Source organism: Marmota monax, unplaced genomic scaffold (genome assembly GCF_021218885.2).
Source record: "Marmota monax isolate L192 unplaced genomic scaffold, Marmota_monax_Labrador192_F-V1.1 WCK01_AAM20220418_F8-fsc00974, whole genome shotgun sequence".
In the NCBI taxonomy this organism is placed as follows: Eukaryota; Metazoa; Chordata; class Mammalia; order Rodentia; family Sciuridae; genus Marmota; species Marmota monax.
In genome coordinates this window covers 31142-51078 of record NW_026692163.1, presented here as the reverse complement: position 1 = coordinate 51078, position 19937 = coordinate 31142, and the positions used below count along the sequence as shown (strand labels likewise).

The window sequence follows — 19937 nt, the reverse complement described above, 5'->3', positions numbered from 1 at the left end:
TCTGATTTTGTAGGCTCTCTCTTCATGTGCTTGATTGTTTGCTTTGCTGTGATGAAGGTTTTTAGTTTGATTCCATCCCATTTATTAATTCTTGATTTTACTCCTTGTGCTTTAGGAGTCTTGATAAGGAACTCAGTTCCTAAGCTGACATAGATTTCAGTCTCCTTTTTTCTTCTATTAGGTGTAGGGTCTCTGTTATAAAGCCTAAGTCCTTGGCCCACTTTGAGTTGAGTTTTGTGCAGGGAGAGAGGAGTTTAATTACATCTTGCATCATATGGATTTCTAGTTTTCCCAACACCATTTTTTGAAGAGGCTATCTTTTCTCCAATGTATGTTTTTGGCACCTTTGTCTAGTATGAGTAACTGTATTCTGTGGGTTTGTCTCAGAATGAGTGAATCTAACTGTATTTGGAAAAAGATCCTTGCACATGTAATTAAGGATCTCAAGATGAGATCATGATGATCATGCTGTATTATCTGAATGGGCTCTAAATCTAATGTCAAGTGTCCCTTCAAGAAGAGGAGAGGACACAGAATAAGGAGGAGGCTATGTGAAGATTGGAGGTGGAGTTTGGAGTGACACTGTCCTAAACCTGGGAAAACATAGGGCCATTAAAAATTGAAAAAGATCAGAAAGGATTGTTGTTTAGAGACTAGAGGGAACATGGCCCTGTGGCATGTTGAGATTTCTCACCTCCAGAACCATGAGAAAATAAATTTCTCTGTTTTAAGCCACAAAATTTCAGGTAATTTTGCTACAGAGTTACAAATACACATAGTTATAGATTTTTGAATATGTTCTGTACCTACCTGGTATGGAGTTCTTCACAGTGATCTTTTGAAGGGTTATTATTATTATTATTATTATTATTATTATTATTTTGATGGGACTTGAGTAGAAAGGGTGATGGAGGTGAAGGTATTCTTGCTCATTCATTTACTAAATGTGACTGTGCTTACTCTCATCCCAAAGAGAACAAGGTGGGTGGCTCTGGGAGATGAGGATATCCCCACTAATTGCATTTCAACCCCCTCAAGATGCAGACAGAGAAAGAAGGCCAGGAAGGAAAATGGCATTTTCAAAGTCAGCAGGCAGGAGACTAGGCCTGTCCTTAGCTCTATTCTACGTAAAATTTCACCTGTTTCCATATTTTATCTCTACTTTTGTGCATTACAGACATTTGACAACATCGTTTCTAAGTGTTATGTCAGATATGCCTGGTGACAGTGCTAGGAAGTAGACACTGTGCAGGGGGACACTGGGCAAGCCTTAGAGACATGATGACTTGTCCAAGGTCACATGAGAGGACAGGAGGAGGAGCTGGGTTGAAACCTAGATGTGTCTCCTCAGAGCTGGGACCCTGGCTGCACCCATGCCTGCCAAGGGATGTGGGGCCAGTGTTGGGGTTGGCTGTGTACACATATGGCAATGGCATGGGGCTGGAGGAGAGCCAACAGAGGGACAAACATGGGCTTATCTGGAGGATGGGTTAGGCCAGGAACCCCAAGACATGGGCCCCCTTCCTTGGTCATAGAGTCAAACAGAACTTGGAACCCAGTAACCAGGCACCCACATTCTAGCAACAGCCTCCTCCCAGCTCATTTGGTGAAATACTTTGAAAGCCAAAACATGTTTTCCTGCTTCCCCTGTGGAGGCCGACCCTTTAGGAGGCCACGTCGCCAGAGCTCCCCCTATGGCTGCACGGCCCCTTCCCCAGACCCAATCCACTGGACACCCAAAAGAAGAAACTTTTGGAAACAACTGCGAAGTTGCTTCATGTGCTGCTGCCTGTGCCTCGCTGATGGTCCTCCTCCAATTGGCACGCCTGAAAGTGGGAGGAGTAGCTTTAGGTCCACACCTGATAGCCCTGGTGAGGTACATCCAGGAGAGAACATCACTGTGAGTAGCCCTGCAGAGTCCCACCACCTTGCTCCTCAGTAGGGGAGAACAGGGACCTGAGGCAGGAAAAGGTGGTGGGAGATTGTGAGCCTCGTGTCCTATCATGGTCACCCCCAGGACAGGGAAAAAGGTGGGGAATGAAAGTGTCCACGGTACGGCCTGGGCACCCAGTGTCATTTCCTGTCCTACAGGGTAAAACCTGAGACACAGGGTCTGTATTAGGTCGGGGGAGCAGAAGGCCACAAGAGACACAAACACCCTGAATGGAGGCGAGCAGGGGCTGGGGCTCCCGGCCAGCTACCAGGCACTGTCTTCCATTCTTTCCACAGTTTATCCTCAATAAGCACTGGAGCTGCAGCTTCAGCTCCAACCCCACGTCCACTGAGGAATATCCAGAGCCAAGCACCAATGGGCAGGAGCTGGGCCTCAGGATAAGTGCGGGACAGGGGGGACTCTACTGGCAGGGCACAGAGCAGAATAAAAGTGAATAAGAGCACAGACACCACCAGGACCACCTTCCTGATAGGGATGGGAGGTGGAGGGGCAGAGTCCCCACCGTGAGGAATCTGAACAACAAATCCTCACCCATCCTCCTCACCCTCTCTGCCTGCCTCGTTCTTGGACTCATCCAAGGTCACAATTCCCATATTTGTGACAACAACAGAACAGCAACAGGGACATTATTTCATTTTAATTCTCTGATGATTTGTACTCTGCCACCCAACTGACTATAACTCCTACACCCAGGTGTCCAGGTGACAATGGCCTGACGGTCCTTCCACACTCTCTCCAAGTCTTACACAGCATCAGGATTACTAGGGCTGCGTTTAGCTGAAACATCACAAGGCTCCTGCCAATTGGTCCATTTCTCTGGTACTTGCTGTCTCAAGGAACACAGACTGGGAAAGTAGAAGCTGAGCCCCCAGGACCTCACCACCTTCCAGGGGGACCCAGGTTCCACAGCCATTCAGCCTTTCAGGGCTGTGGGACCTGGACCTCATTCTGTCCTGGAGCCATGTCAACAGCACCACAGAGAATGATGTCCTGGGTGTCCTTACACAGGGACCCTCCCGTCTGGGATGAGCCCGTTTTCCCATCTCCAGAAGGTGGTGTGCTGGTGGGACTCAGGGGATAAGCTCCGAATGCACAGAGCTGCCACCTCTGCTCAGCTAACACACTGGCGTGAAGCTGCTGTGTTTCTAACTATCCCCTCAGCAATTCCACTGTGAACTCTGCCAGCCATTGCCCTGCTGGAGCTCTCCTGTCCCTCTGTGGGACAAGCCCCTATGTGCTTTTGCTATTGCACTGGACTCCACCCCCAGACACTTCTGGTGGGTCAGTTTGGCACTGACTCTGTTTCTTCAATGTCCCAACCAAGAAGGTGGCTACAGAGGGGATGACACCAGCATTGGATATGTGTTCCAGGCGTACTCCCTGGGGGACCTGGAGGAGACCCTGGAGCCTGCCTTCTTCTATGACTGTTTCTCTTCGGCCTCAAACATCTCGAGTTCCTCCACCCAACAAGAGATGGGCCAAATGTTGGGAAGGTAAGCCCTGCCCAGGGTGACAGGGTCACATACAGCTGTGAGTCCTGATACTGGCCCTGTGACTCTCTGAGCTTCAACCCTCTCCTCTGAACTGTGGGGTGCCAAGATCACTGACCTCATGGTAGGAAAGGCCAGGCCTCTCATAGTGCTGCCCCCCCCATCCCTCTTGGGTGGTCTCCTCACTCCCTCACTTGCATTTGCCTCACTACCCACTTGGTAATGTCCACAGCCAGGTCACTGTCACAGGCCCCGAGGAGGAGGACCAAGGACACCAGGTCCCAGCCTTGACAGAAAACCCTGAGCCCATGGAGGAACAGGCCGAAGGTGAGGAGAACTGAGGTGGGGTATGAGTATGTCAGAATGGGACAGGGAGGGACAAGCAGAGCTTACTGCACAGGAACTGGGGCGGGGCAGGAACAATGAGAGGCAGAGCTGTCATTGTCTTCATACATTCTGGGAACCCTGCCTGGTGCTGGGTTTGTGCGTGGAATTGTATGAAAGGCAGTAGGGAATATTCTGTCCCTGGACCTAACATGGATAGTCTGTGGACCTTTACTCCTCTAGCAGCTCTGGTGCTTGTGGAAGCTCCCGTTCGAGGTCCAACATCTCCACCATCTGATAGAGAACTGGAGCTGGACGCACTTGCCTTGGACCATCAAGGCCAACGTATCCTGCTGGCCCTTCAGTCAGCACTGCATCTAGAGAGGAACCCAGAGCCTCTGGTCTTGTCCCAGGCCATTTGTTTATTCATTTTTATTGTATGTGTTTATTATTTTATTTAAAAGTAAAGATTTGTTTTCATTGTTAAAAGTCTCAGTCATTTGCCATCAAGTGCCTTCTCTATACTGTACATTAGTCAGCACAATGTAGTTCCAGAATGTCTTCTGGAATTCAGTATCCATGACCACTGCCTCCCCTCCCTCCTGCTAGTCCCCAGTGACCCCTTAGCTTTCTAGTCCTGTGATATGCTGAGTCTGCATTTTTCAAACCAGTGCAGTATGATTTCTTCTGGGCTGTGTAACGTTGGAAGGGACTAATTATGTTTTCTTAGAAGGGAAAATGCCACACTGATCTACGTTTTTTTATTTTTTATTCTTATTTCTTTGTTACTGGGCTGGAACCCAGGGGCACTTTACCACTGAGCTACATCCATGGTCTTGTTCCTTTTTCATTTTGAGACAGGCTCTTGCTCCATTGTTGGAGGCTGCCATAGCATGTGACCAGCGTTTGCTTCCCCTCCTGATTAGCTATGGCACTGATGGTCACCCCGGTGATGTGGCTACTTTTAAGTAGCTGAACACAATAGCCCCCATCTTGAGGGCAGAAAAACGCAAATGTGTCTTCTTGCATGGGCATGCCTTCCTAAATCCCCAGTGATTGAGTTACCTCACATGTCCTAGTTAACCCTGCCTTTCCCCAGGCCTGCCAAACAGAAGGGGATTTGGAGGAGTCACAAGCTCTGATGTCATGATAGCTGGCCATGGCGGACCGCCATTTTTACTAGCAGGCACCACCCACACAGTACTCTTTCAACTAGCCATGTTAACACCTGAAATGGGACCCCAGCGGATTCCTACCAGAATTCATGGGCCATTACCCCCAGGCACTATAGGATTAATTTTGGAATGAAATTTAAAGAGTCAATCCAAGTATTACTGGGAATTATTGATACTTGTTTTAGAGGTGAAATAACAGTTACTGTAAAATCAGAATATGCCATTCAGCTTTCTACTAAAAACGCGCTAGCCCAATTAATTCTTTTACCCTGCAGCTCTGTGGACAGTCCAGATAAAATCTCAATTTCCAAATCGCCAGGCGGAGCATACTGGGCCCAATTAGTTTGGCAGGAGCACCCCCTATTGGAACTTAAAAATTAATCATAAAAAATTTCAAGGAGTTATAGATACTGGGAACACTGCCCGGTGTTGGGTTTGTGCGTGGAATTTTATGAAAGGCAGTAGATAAATCAGTTTTGTCTCACTGATTTTGGCCCCAAACCTGGCCTTTCCATACTGCGCCAGCCAATTTAGAAGAAATAGGACAGATTTGTCAGCCTGCCCAGAGTGCCCAATATCTTCACTGGGAGGACTGAGATGGAAATACTGAAATTTTTAAGACATATGATTTAGATTCTTTACCAGTAAACTTATGGGGAAGAGATATCCTAAGCAGTTTAGGATTATTATTAGTAACTCCAAATTCTATCAAGTCATCTGAGAAATTTAATCAATGGTTTATTCCTAGGGATAGTGAAAGAAATTTACAGGATGAATCTCTACTTATGAACCAGTCTCCTCGACAGAGATTAATTAATGCACCCAACCAAAATTTTTGGTAGGGGCCCTTACTTTTTCCCGGTACAAAATGTAGCAGAAGGGCTGGGGATGTGGCTCAAGCGGTAGCGCGCTCACCTGGCATGCGTGCGGCCCGGGTTCAATCCTCAGCACCACATACAAAGATGTTGTGTCCACCAATCACTAAAAAATAAATATTAAAAAATTCTCTCTCTCTCTCTCAATCTCTCTCTCTCTCTTCTCTCTCTCTAAAAATAAAGGTAGCAAAAAAGATCACTTGGCTCACAGAAGAGCCAATTTGGGTTAGTCAGTGGCCTGTAACAGGGGAAAAACTTAAAATAGCTCATATTTGAGTCAAAGAATAGCTTAAAGCTGGTCATTCAGAGCCTACACTTAGCCCTTGGAACACATCCATTTTTGTAATTAAGAAAAATTCAGGTAATTGGAGGTTAATACAAGATTTAAGGGCAATAAATCCTGCAATTCAACCTACTGGAGCATTAAAATTTGGACTTCCATCCCCCAGGGCATGCCTTCCTACATCCCCAGGGATCGAGTTACCTCACCTGTCCTGACCCTCTTGACCTTCATTGGATGGAAATTTCTAAAGAATAAGAGCACAGACACCACCAGGACCACCTTCCTGGTAGGGATGGGAGATGGAGGGGCAGAGTCCCCACCATGAGGAATCTGAACAACAAATCCTCACCCATCCTCCTCACCCTCTCTGCCTGCCTCGTTCTTGGACTCATCCAAGGTCACTGTTCCCATAATTTTGACAACAACAGAACAGCAACATGGACATTATTTCATTTTAATTCTCTGATGATTTGTACTCTGCCACCCAACTGACTATAACTCCAACACCCAGGTGTCCAGGTGACAATGGCCTGACGGTCCTTCCACACTCTCTCCAAGTCTTACACATCATCAGGATTACTAGGGATGAGTTTAGCTGAAACACTACAAGGCTCATGCCAATTGGTCCATTTCTCTGGTACTTGCTATCTCAAGGAACACAGACTGGGAAAGTAGGAGCTGAGCCCCCAGGACCTCACCACCTTCCGGGGGGACCCAGGTTCCACAGTCATTCAGCCTTTCAGGGCTGTGGGACCTGGACCTCATTCCGTTCTGGAGCCATTTCAACAGCACCACAGAGAATGATGTTCTGGGTGTCCTCACACAGGGACCCTCCTGTCTGGGATGAGCCCGTTTTCCCATCTCCAGAAGGTGGTGTGCTGGTGGGACTCAGGGGATAAGCTCCTAAATGCACAGAGCTGCCACCTCTGCTCAGCTAACACACTGGCCTGAAGCTGCTGTGTTTCTAACTATCCCCTCAGCAATTCCACTGTGAACTCTGCCATTGCCCTGCTGGGGCTCTCCTGTCCCTCTGTGGGACAAGCCCCTATGTGCTTTTGCTATTGCACTGGACTCCACCCCCAGACACTTCTGGTGGGTCAGTTTGGCACTGACTCTGTTTCTTCAATGTCCCAACCAAGAAGGTGGCTACAGAGGGGATGATACCAGCATTGGATATGTGTTCCAGGCGTACTCCCTGGGGAACCTGGAGGAGACCCTGGAGCCCATGTTCTTTCAATCATCCTCTTTGGCCTCAAATATCTCGAGTTCCTCCACCCAACAAGAGATGGGCCAAATGTTGGGAAGGTAAGCCCTGCCCAGGGTGACAGGGTCACATACAGCTGTGAGTCCTGATACTGGCCCTGTGACTCTCTGAGCTTCAGCCCTCTCCTCTGAACTGTGGGGTGCCAAGATCACTGACCTCATGGTAGGAAAGGCCAGGCCTCTCATACTGTTGCCCCCCCCATCCCTCTTGGGTGGTCTCCTCACTCCCTCACTTGCATTTGCCTCACTACCCACTTGGTAATGTGCACAGCCAGGTCACTGTCACAAGCCCCGAGGAGGAGGACCACGGACACCAGGTCCCAGCCTTGACAGAAAACCCTGAGCCCATGGAGGAACAGGCTGAAGGTGAGGAGGACTGAGGTGGGGTTATGAGTATGTCAGAATGGGACAGGGAGGGACAAGCAGAGCATACTGCACAGGAACTGGGGCGGGGCAGGAACAATGAGAGGCAGAGCTGTCATTGTCTGTGTGCATTCTGGGAACACTGCCTGGTGTTGGGTTTGTGTGTGGAATTGTATGAAAGGCAGTAGGGAATATTCTGTCCCTGGACCTAACGTGGATAGTCTGTGGACCTTTACTCCTCTAGCAGCTCTAGTGCTTGTGGAAGCTCCAGTTCAATGTCCATCATCTGTACCATCTGATAGAGAACTGGAGCTGGACGAACCTGCAGTGGACGATCAAGGCCAACACACCCTGCTGGCCCTTCAGTCAGCACTGCATCCAGACAGGAACCCAGAGCCTCTGTTCTTCTCCCAGCTCATTTGTTTATTCGTTTTTATTATCTGTGTTTATTATTTTATTATTTAGAATTAAAGATTTATTTTCATTGTTAAAAGACGCAGTCATTTGGCATCAAGTGCCTTCTCTAAACTGTGCACTAGTCACCACTATGCAGTTCCAGAACGTCTTCCGGAATTTGGTATCTATGATCACTGCCTCCCCAACCTCCTGCTAGTCCCCAGCGACCCCTTAGCTTCTAGTCCTGTGATATGCTGAGTCTGCATTTTTTAAACCAGTGCAGTCTGATTTCTTCTGGGCTGTGTAAAGTTGGAAGGGACTAATTATGTTTCCTTAGAAGGACAAACGCCATAGAGATCTATGTTTTTTATGTTTTTTATTTTGACTTTTTGTTACTGGGCTTGAGCCCAGGGGCACATTACCGCTGAGCTACATCCATGGTCTTTTCCTTTTTCATTTTGTGTCAGCCTCTTGCTGGTTTACTGTGGCTGCCCTAAACACTTAAACGCTTTGCCTCAAAGCAGTGTTATTTGGAAATAAAAAAATACTACTACTACTACTACTACTACTACTACTACTGACTACTACTACTACTACTAATGTCCAATGCCTGGAGAAAAGATAAATCTGCTTTGTAACAGGGAACATATCCAGCAGGCAAAACCAAAAATGTCCAGCTCCCTGTCATTAGAGTTTGTGATTCTCCACACCAGTGCTGAACAAGAGAGTATGTGGAGACATCATTTATAGTAATATCAACAAGCCAAGTAGAATAATAAAGCACTTAGAAACATACATACTTGCAGTAGATCGTAAACATAAGATAAAAGATACGAAAGTCCAGCTCATCTTGAATTACCAACCCACCACTTGAGAGAGAGCTCCAGGTTCAGAAACAGATCTGTGGCTCCCAGTGGGAACACAGCCTGGACCACCGACTGAGCACCCCCGTTGCACCAGCTCCCATCCCAGAACTGCCCTTTACCTCTCCTTTTCTTTTTTTCTTTTTCTATTTTTATTGAAACTAATTTATTTTAAAATGTAATATTTTTTTTAAAAAGTTCAGCTAATTGTCTTTAAGTGCATTACACTGTCCTGTGTCTGGTACCCACACCCACCCACACCTGCTCTCCCTCCTGCTTGTCTCCAGGGAACACCCTCCCTCTGATCTTTCTCTTCTGGCTTTTTCATGTCATTGTAGTCGGACTTTTGTGTTTGTCCACACAATATTGGCAGGGACTGTTAATTAATTTTCTTTGAATAGTAAATGCCATAGAGATCCAAGATTTTTAGTTTTTTTTTTTTTAATTAGTATTAGAAATTGAACCCAGGGGCATTTAGTGAGTGCCTCATCTCCAGTTTTTTTTTTTTCTTTATGAGATGGAGTCTCACTAAGTTCCTGAGGAGCTCCCTAGGTTGGGGAAACTGACCTCCAACTTTAAATCCTCCTTCCTCAGCCTCCTAAATCACTGGGATATTGTTATGTGCTACTCATCTAGCAGGTCTAAGTGTATATGTAAAATGAAAGCTTCTTAGAAAATACTTTGATAACATTTATGTTGAAAGCATTTTTTTTTCTGACTCAAGGGTCAGAAGTCATAAAGGAAATGACTGACTCCTGATCGAAAAACAAAAAGAACATAGATACTTAGAAAGACAAATTACAACTAGCAAAGTGTTTCTGAAACAACCAGAGACATGAAAAATTGTGCACTATATATGTAATAAGAATTTAATGCATTCTGCTGTGAAATATAAATAAAACTTAAAATAAAATTGGACCCTCCCCCCAAAAAACCTAGACTGATATAAGATTAACATCCCAGGGACACATCAAACTTCATGAGAAAATCATTTTTCTAGGGGGACAAAGAACAAATTCCTGCAATTCAAAAACGAATCACTGCGCATAGTAACTGTGAACCTTTGAATGTTGACACACCATGGTCAACACACTTACTACTGAGAGGTTGTTTGTCCCCACTGAATGGGCAGGTTTTAAGGCTGGTGCTGAACAGCCCTGGTGAGAATACAGGAGACAGAGGCCTGGGCAGATCCCCTGGGAGATGTGACCATGGATACTCCTCAGAATCATTTGGGAGCACCCTTCCAAGTCCTTAGCATGTGTCCCTTCCTTCATCCAGCATGTCGAAAGCTAGGTACTTATCCTGCCAGCACTGTTGGAAATGGCCAGAACTGGAGCCTTCAGTAACTTCCATGTAGAGGGGGTGGATGGCCGCATCTGCTCCCCACCCTCCAGGAAATGCTGTGGCTGCTGAGGTGGGTCTATCTGTGTCCACAAAGACAGAAGTCAAGGAAGCTGTTATATGAATACATTGGTGTGTTCAGGGTGTCTCTACAGAGGATCTCATTTGATAAAGGACACATCAGTGATGTAAATCTGCAGTAAATGCAAATGAGAACTTCTGTGGCTTTTCCCCACAGGATTTGGTGCAGGACTAATGGTACCAGGTGACAGATTGAGTATTATGGCCTGGCCTCCCACAGCGATTGCTCAATGTGTGGGGTCCATCCCTGGAACAGCACAGAAGGGCGAGTTCAGGTTCATAGAAAGGAATTATGGTGGGGATGTGCTTAGCTTTCTCTTTCCTGTCTGAGAAGGAGGATTCTTAATACAACTTGGATGAGCTTTGAATAGGCCAGATTGTACAGTTACTGTAATATTAGCAAAACCTATAGGTACAGGGCAATATACCTCATTTCCATAGACAGAAAAATCCTTAATACTGGTAGAATAAATTCAACAGAACATGATTAAATCATGCACTAGGACCAAATGAGATTTATCCCAGTTGCAAAAATGTTTCAAAGCACAAAAATAATTCAATGTGGTCAACTGTACTGACAGAATGAAAGATAAAATCATATTATCTCATTAGGTGTAGAACGATGATTCTGAAAAAAATCAACACTCTTTCATGACGGATGGCCTACAAAAATTAGGTAAAAAGGAATGCACCACAAGACAATAAAGGTCACACAGGATCTACCACATCAAATGTTGTATGTAGTGGCCGAAAAATGTATGTATGTATGTATGTATGTAGTGGCTTTTCCTTAAGATCATGACCAAGGTGAGGCTGCCCACACTGCAGCAATGTCTGTTCCATGTAGTGCTGAAGACCCCAGACAGAGGAATCTGAGAGGAAAAAGAAACCACAGGAATCCAAACCAGGAAGGAACAAGGAAGGGCCGCCTCTGTTGGCAGAGGACAAGTCCTCTTCATAGAGAATGCTACACTCTTTACCAATGAAAACTGTTAGAACTAATTAACAAGTTCAGTCAAGGTTCTGGAGACAAAATCCACCTGAGAAAAGCAGATGCATTTCTATATCCTTAATAATCATCTATCAAAAAAAAAAAACCCAAATAGTAATATTCTTTTTACAATTGCACCAAAAAGAACAAAACACTTCGGAGCAAATTGAGCCAAATGAATTCAAAGAAAGCAAATTTACATGTATCATACAAATTATAAAACATTGATGAGAAAAACTGAAGACATACATGGATATAAAGATATAGTGTGCTTATGGATTAGAAAAATAAAGATAGTTAAGATGTCCAGGCTACCCAAAGCAAGAGATTCAGTGACATTCCTGTCAATCTATCAATGGCAATTTTACTAGATATTGAAAGAAAATCCTTTAATTCATATGACACCACAAAAGGTAATAAATAGCCATCTCCTCCTGAGAAAAGAAGAACAAAGAAGAGGTTTTATAGTAATTATTTTCAAATATATTGTAAGATTCTCATAATCCACTCAGATACTGACATGAAAACTGACACAAAGAAGAGAGTAGAGAATACCACATGAATATGGAACACAAGAGAAAACTCAGATACAAACCCATGCACACATAGTCAATCACCAAAAGGCACCAAGAACTGACAATAGGGAAGGTAGAGTCTCATCCACGTATGGTGCTGGGAAAGAGGATATTTACATGCAAAGGAATGAAGCTGGACCTGCACAGTACATAAAAGTGAAAAGCTGGATCTTACACAGCACATAAAATTGAACTAGAAATGGATTAAAGGCACAGAGGAAAATCCACATTCAAAAGAGCTGGCTGCAACATCAAGATAAGAAAATGGCAAACAGTTCATGCAACACACGACATGAGTTTCTCAGGGCCTCTAGGGTCCTCTTCCACGCTCAAAGGCAAGAGAGCACCAGGAACCCCTCTATTTATTAGGAAAAGACATTCGATGGAATATTCCAACCAAATAAGGTAGGGGATAGAATTTCAGAAGCGGGGTTGCCCAATCCCTTTGGGTAATCCTCAAGCCCAGAGCTGAAGCACTTCCCTGCAGAGCGAAGGTAAGGCCCACTTTGCTTCGCACAGTGTGTGGCTTGCGATGCCAGTTCAATACTTCATTATTCAAGGCTAACGGGGTGTCCTTTGCTCCTGCGCAGGGTGGCCTCCGACACTGAGATTTCATACTACCACAGCCAGAATGGCAATTATCAAGAATATAAATAAGGATAATTGTTGAGGATGTGGGAGAAAAAGTATGTTAATACTTTGTTGATGGCACTGCAAACTAGTACTACCAATTTGGAAAGCAGTGTAGAGATGACTCTAAATGGAACCACATATGGTCCAGCTCTCCCACTTCTTGGTAATTATGTAAAAATCCAAAATCAGTATTCTATAGCACAATAGCCAAGTTATGAAACCAGCCTAGGCGCTGACCAATAGGATGAATGGATTAAGAACATGTGATATATACACACACACAATGGAGTTCTACTCAGCCATAAAGAAAAATGAAATTATTTCATTTGCTGGTATATCAATGGAACATCATGCCAAGTTATATAAGTCAGATTCAGAAAGCAAGGATCAAATGCCTTCTCTCATAAATGTAAGTTAGGGAGACAAAAGGGAATAAAGTTGGGGGAACTTCCAAAAAATAGAAGGGACAGGAGTAGAAATAGGAAATAAAGGGTGAGGGAGGACAAGAGGCAAAGGGGAAGAATTTGGGGAATAAAGTTGATCAAATTATACTATGTGCATGTGTGAATATATCACAATGCAGTCCAATTTTATATGTAACTATAATGCATCAATTAAAAGAAAATCAATGAGAGACTGGGAAGATGGTAGAAGGGAGCAAGACAGCAATTCCTGATCTCCTCACCACACAGAAAGGAGGCAGTGAAGGAAAATCAGAATTGAGAGATGAGTGACAACGGTTCAAAGACTCAGTGTTACCAAGTCTTAGGTCTGGAAATACTGGATACCACAGAAGAAAATCAGCACACGTTTCCCTGATCTGGAACCCAGGCCAGGATAGAGGAAGGGGTGAGGGGCAATAGAAAGAAAGAAAGAAAGAGTAGAAATTTACTTAAACTCACCCACTAAAAACATTTGGAAAGGCAGATAAAAATTTAAGTGTGATGGGAACAGCAGGGCCCTTATAACATATCAAAGGTTAAAACCAAATTGTGAAAGGAAAGCTGAGCCAGGGGTTCACAGCCATCTCATGACAGGATATCTTCCTATGTCCAGACAGCTGCAAATGTAACCAGAGGGAAGTCCCCTGGAGTGGGACCTCATAGGAATAGAGCCATAAAGAAGTTCTAGAGGAACCACTAGTCGCCCCCAAATCACTGAAACTCCCTCCCCCTCCCCTTCCCCCAAAAGCGGGGGAAGGGACTGAGTGGACTGCACTGGGAAGTGCGCCTAGACCACCACTCTGCAACCCAGGCAGAGGCAGGGAAAGAAAAACAAAAACAGCAACAAGAGGAACAAACAAACAAACAAACAAACATAAAAACACTGAGCAGCATCCACTGACCCAGACAGCTTTGGCTCTGAGCAGAGGAAAATGGATCCATGAGGACCACAGCAGCACCAACCACTGACATAGAGGGGAAGCACTGTGAGAAGTTCAGGGACCATCATCTTTATAGTCCATACCAGAGGGAAGCTGTCTCAATATCCAGTGACACATCTGATTGCCAGGTGGTGGCAGCTATGGTAGAAGGCTGCTAGAACAAGTTCCCTGAATATCCCAGGAAACTTAAGCAGTAGGCACCTGCAAACATAGCCCAAGGGAGGTTAGTTAAGGTGGAAAATTGCATGATCCATGACAATAGGGAATGTGTGCTCCCAGCCTGACCAGTGTTCACAAGTGGTGAAGGAAAAGGCATTGTTTAGACTCTGGCTGGACTTTGTATCAGTCAGAGTCAACAGAGGGAATCAATACCCTCCATTCATAACCTGGAGTAGTGGAAACTAGAACCCAAGTGAACCACCTGAGTCCCTTTACCTCAGTAACCCAGAGGGCAGCACTGGCCAGGGGGTACCTGCAGAAAATTCACATTCATGAAAAGGATCCTGTGTTGGGGAGCAGTAGACAGTGACCCATGGCAATCAGTGGGACACTCCAGTCTGCCTCCTGAATTCCTGCTCACAATAGAAACAACTAGAACACAACACTGAACTCTCCAAGCATCAACTTCAGACCCCCGAGCTGATAAACCAGAACTGGCCAGTGGGAGGTTCACAGCAAACAGAGAAGTGGCTCCTGTGCCCCAGCAATGATGGAGGGACCCACAGCCAAAGAAGGATGCACATCTTTCATTTGGGTCTGAACTCCAATGAAACCCAAACCAAGATCCAAAAAGAATTTTCTTCACCTTGGCATGATTTACTATAAATAACTCTAATGTCTACATTGAACTTTTTCAATTGAATAATAGTGGTTATGCTAATAGCCAAGATTCAACACATTTGACTGTTTTATCTACTGGTTTAACTGGAATCAATCTGCATATCCTTATTTGAGAGGCTCAGTTTACAGCTGCTCCTCTTACCCTTTATATTTATCTTCTTTGGTTATCTGCTACTACCTCAAACACATTCATTCATCCTTCATCCTTCCTTTTCCTTCCTTCTTCCTTCCTTTTCCTTCCTTCCTCCCTTTCATCTCTTTCCCCAATCTTTCCTCTTCCCCAATTTTAGCCCTCATTTAAAATTATAGCATTTTAGTCAATTGAAAAACTAATTTTAACCTATTCCAGAACTTCACTACAGCTTAGACCTGGATTTGAGGAACTGTGGACAACAATGTCAACATTGTGTTTCTCATAAGGTTGAATAGCAGGAGGCTTGGTAATGAGTGATTATAGTAAACAGGGTTTGGTGGCATTTCTCAAAGTGGTGCTGATATTGGGATCAACAAAAGTCTCATATTGACTTAAAGTACCAATATCTGCATATTCACCCAACCGAGGGCTCACAAAGTAGTCCCTTTTTTAAAAAAAAATGACAGTTATCACAACAGATGGGTAGACATACAAACAATATGAAAAGGCAAGGGAACCATCCCCAAAGCTTTAACAACCAATCCCATCAACTGATAATGCTTTAACAATTGATCCCATCAACACTGCAGTGGAGGAAATGTCAGAATAATTTAGAGAGTTCATAGTTAAATTGTTGTATGAGCTAAAAGAAGATATATGGAGTGAAAGTAAAGAGAAAATATGGGAAGTAAAGTATGCCTCGAATAAAGACATAGAGATTCTAAAAAAAAAAAAAAAGCTGAATGGAAATCCTGGAAGTGAAAGACTCAATAAGCTACATTAAAAATTCAATGGAAAACACCACCAGCAGACTAAAACACTTTGAAGACAGGTTTGAGGCCTCAAAGACAAAATAAATGATCTTGAAAATAAAGTGGACCATGAAGAAAGGATGTTCAGAGACCATGACCAAAGCAACATCACACTAACTAGAGAAGAGCTGAAATCATTTTCTGTAAGATTAGGAACAAAAGAACATGTATATTCAATATGCTTTTGAAAGTACTGGCCATAGAAATAAGAGGTGACAAGAAAATACAAGGCATCCAAACAGGAAGGAAGGAGGTCTAAATATCCCTGTTTGCAGATGACATAATTTTATATACATAAACTCCCCTCATTATAAACATCTGGGCTGCAGGCAGCCCCTGATTTCCATGTCTCCTGGCTTCTCAAGGCTCCCATCAAGCTGGCTGCACATGGAGGTAACAGGAAGAGGCTCTCAAGAGACTAACTTCTTTGGGAAGGAAAGAGATGACTCCAATGTTGCTGAAACCAAAAAAATCAACCACAAATTACAGAAGACATGTGGATCTTTCAGCATAATCAAAATAATAGCAATGATCAGGTAGCACTGTTGCCAAGAACCAAACTGTTATGAATATGAATAACGTGCCGATGCAAAAACCAAATGCTCAGAATCAACTTTAGAGCTTTGAGGTCAAGTCTGTTTTCCAAGTCCTTTATTCAACATGAATTTTTAATTTTTAATTTTTTAAACTATGGGAAAAGCATGTGTTATAAAATTTAACCATCTTTATAATTTCTATGTTTTCAATAATATTAAATACATTATTGTGCAGTAACCACCTCTGCCCACCTCCAGAAACTCTCTACTTGTAAAGCTGAAATTCTGAACCAATAGTGTACAAGGGTCCCCCCTTTGATCCATAGCCATGCTAACGCTTGTTCTCTAGACTTCTTGCCAAGAGCCAGCCTAACAGGTGCTCAGTGACACCTCATTTTGGTTTTGAATCTGCATTCCCAGCCATTAGTGATGCTGAGCACCTTTTCATACCTATTGGTAACCTTTCACTTCCTTTGGGAAAATGCCAAGGCAGGCCTTTTCCCCACTATTAGAGACATCTTAACTCCTGTCAGATATGCTTTGTAAATATGTCCCCCACTTTGGTCATTACCCTTTCATTTTATGGATGGATTCCTTTGCTTTTTGTAGCCCTGCTTGTTTAGTTTTCTTCTGTTGCCCATCTTGTTGGTGTTATGTCCAAAAAATCATTGCTAATACCCAAATCAAGAGATTTCACCTCGGTTTTCTTCTGAGAGTTTCAGGGCTGATAAATATTTAACTCTGTCTTCCATTTCAAGTTCCTTTCTGTGTATGGAACATAAAATAAGGGTCCAATTTCATCCTTCTGTGTGTGGGTGCCCAGTCTTTCCTTGCCCTCTCATGCGCTTCTGGCCCCCAAACATGACTTGACCACATGTGTGGGTTGAAGTCTGGGCTCTCAGCTCAGCTCTACTGGACTATGTGCCTGTTTTCTTGCCAGTCCCATGCTGTCTTGATATCCTGGCTTTTCATAGTTGAAATCAGCAAGTGTGATGCCTTGGAATTGTGTTTTCAATTTCCTTTGGGATGTTACCCTTATATTCTGCAATTTTACTGAAATTATTAGTTCCAACACTTTTGTGTGACATCTTCAGGGTTTTCTACATATGTGTTATGTCTTCTGTGTTGGGACATACTTTTATTTCTTCCTTCCCCATTTGGATGCCTCAATTTCATTTTCTTTCCTTATGCTTCTGGCCAGAACTTTCAATATTATATTGAGTGGAAGGGGAAAGCAGGCATCCTGAACATTTTGCCAATTTTACCAAACAAGCTTTTACTACTAAGTATGGTGTTATCTGTGGCTTTTCATGTAATATCTTTGTTGAGGTAGTTTCCTTCTAGTTCAACTTTGTTAACCGTAATTTTTTTCTTCTTAAGGTGTTGAATGTTTTCAAACACTTCTTCTACTTTAGCAGAGATGATGATATTCCCCCTCTACTTCAGTCTGCTTATGTGGTTTATTGATTGATGCTCACATGTTGAGCTATTCCTGTGTTCCTAGAATAAACTGTACTTGGTCACATTATTACACTTCAATAAGTTGCTGAATTGCACTTGCTATCATTGTGAACATTTCTGCACCAGGATTCATAAGGAATAATGATCTAGAATTTCCTTCTCCTGTCAATTCTATGCCTGGCTTCAGTACCAGGTTATTCCTGGCCTCTCAGATGCATAAGGTGTGTTTTCTTTGAATTTTGGAAAAGTTTGGAAAAGAAAGCTGGTAATGCTTATATAAACATTTAAAAAATTTTTTTAGCTGTTGATGGTACACAATACCTTTTTTATTTATTTTTATGTGGTGTTGATACAACCCAGGGCCTCACACATGCTAGGTAAACACTCTGCCACTGAGCCACAATCCCAGCCCTTATTTAAACATTTGATAGATTTTTGTTTTTTAAATATTTATTTTTTAGTTATATGTGGACACAATCTATTTTACTTTATGTGGTGCTGAAGATCAAATTTAGTGCCTCATGCATGTTAGGTGAGTGCTCTACTTCTGAGCCACAACCCCAACCCTGATACACTTCTTTAGTGAAGTCATCTGGTTCAGAACCCTCCATGTGGTTCAGAATCAACCATCTGGTACACTTGATATTCTGGTCTAGAACTTTTCATTGGAAAGTTGTTTTGGATTATTAGTTTAACCTCCTTGTGAGTTTTATGTGTATTCTCTTTTTTATCATTTCTCAAGATTTAGTCTTTAGAAGGTGATGTGTTTCTTAGAATTTCATATTTACTACCAGTTATTCAATTTATTCGAATATACTTTTTCATAGTTTTCTCTAATAATATATTTTTTTGAGTCAAGGTCCATATTGAACATGATGACCTTGAACTCCTGGGTTCAAGTGTTCTGTCTGCCTTAGATTCCTGAGTAGCTATGACTGCAACCATCCCCACTGTGCACAGATACATTTTTTATGAATGTAAAGTGAATAGTAATGTTCTCACTTTCATAATTTAGTAATTTGAGTCTTCCTTTTTATTAAACACACAGATAAAGGACTTTCACTTTTGTTGATCTTTTTGAAAACCAATTTTGGTTCACTAGATTTATATGCATGCTCAGTATGCATTCAGAGTTGTGATATTTTAAAAATGCTAGGCTCTAACAAAATTCTTCAGTGAAATTTGGTAGAACATTAATAGATTAATTCGTTCCTTATATATCATCATAAAAATTGGAATAGCAAATCATAGCATGGAAACTTCAAAATGTGAACCAAAGCCCTTTGTAAATATTTATATGCTATAGATTATGGTATATAGCCACACATTGAAATGGAATAAATTATCAGATTCCTTTAAATATGCTCTCAAGGTATGCTTTGAAATAAATGACACAATATACATGTATTAAATTTCTTTTTTCACATCATTTTTTGGCATTTTTACAACTCCTGATGTAAAGATTAAAAATGCAATCGAGCAAGAAGTGCTTCCATCGAAAATAGAAAGTTCCTTTTCTCTTTCAAATGCAAGGGTGAGATTTTGTCTGCTACAAAACTTGTTGTGCCTATGTGGTCCTGACAATGTTTAATTCCACAGGCCACAATCTTTTGGACCCTAAAGTAGAGCCCAAATTTCACTATCTTGCGGTTGAATCCAATAAGAACATCTACTGAAAAGTAGGAAAAAAACTTTGATGTGAAATAAAAGTTTCATTGTACTTTAGACTTCAGAGTATTTTTTTTTTCGTAGAGAGGTTTTAATTTGCATGAATATGAAGAATATTATATGCATTTTCATATTAGCTTTGTCTTTTTAAAAATAATAGTTTTTAAAAAACTGATGTGTTTGCCTTTTGTTGTGCAGGATTAACATTCAAGAAACTCCATATTCATTTACTTGTTAATTGCATTGACAGATATTGTTATAAATGTGCCTTGGAAATGCTGGGTTACAATAGTTAGAAATGAAAATGGGTACTTGTTAATGGTTATTTAGTATTTGGCTTCAAACATATTTTGATTTTCATTATTTAATAATATGTAGTAATCTATATATTCATGTCCTGTAAGTACTAAGCATTCTCTCATTTCTATCTATTATAAATAATTTTAATTTACATGGCTCTCTTCTATTTTGGGGGATGTAATATGTTGTTATT

At 42.6% G+C, this 19937-nt stretch overlaps 1 protein-coding gene across 1 annotated transcript in view; it reads left to right on the top strand.

The window, feature by feature from the left end:
• Positions 1-13490, top strand: part of LOC124076751 (uncharacterized) — a 60822-nt gene extending 47332 nt beyond the window's left edge. The window contains exons 3-7 of the mRNA XM_058572220.1: positions 3326-3447; positions 3677-3771; positions 7288-7406; positions 7640-7730; positions 7972-13490. Of these exons, the coding sequence (XP_058428203.1) occupies positions 3326-3447; positions 3677-3771; positions 7288-7406; positions 7640-7730; positions 7972-8192 (648 nt within the window). The 3' untranslated portion in view covers positions 8193-13490. The remainder of the gene's footprint in view (positions 1-3325; positions 3448-3676; positions 3772-7287; positions 7407-7639; positions 7731-7971) is intronic.
• Positions 13491-19937: the final 6447 nt, after the last annotated feature.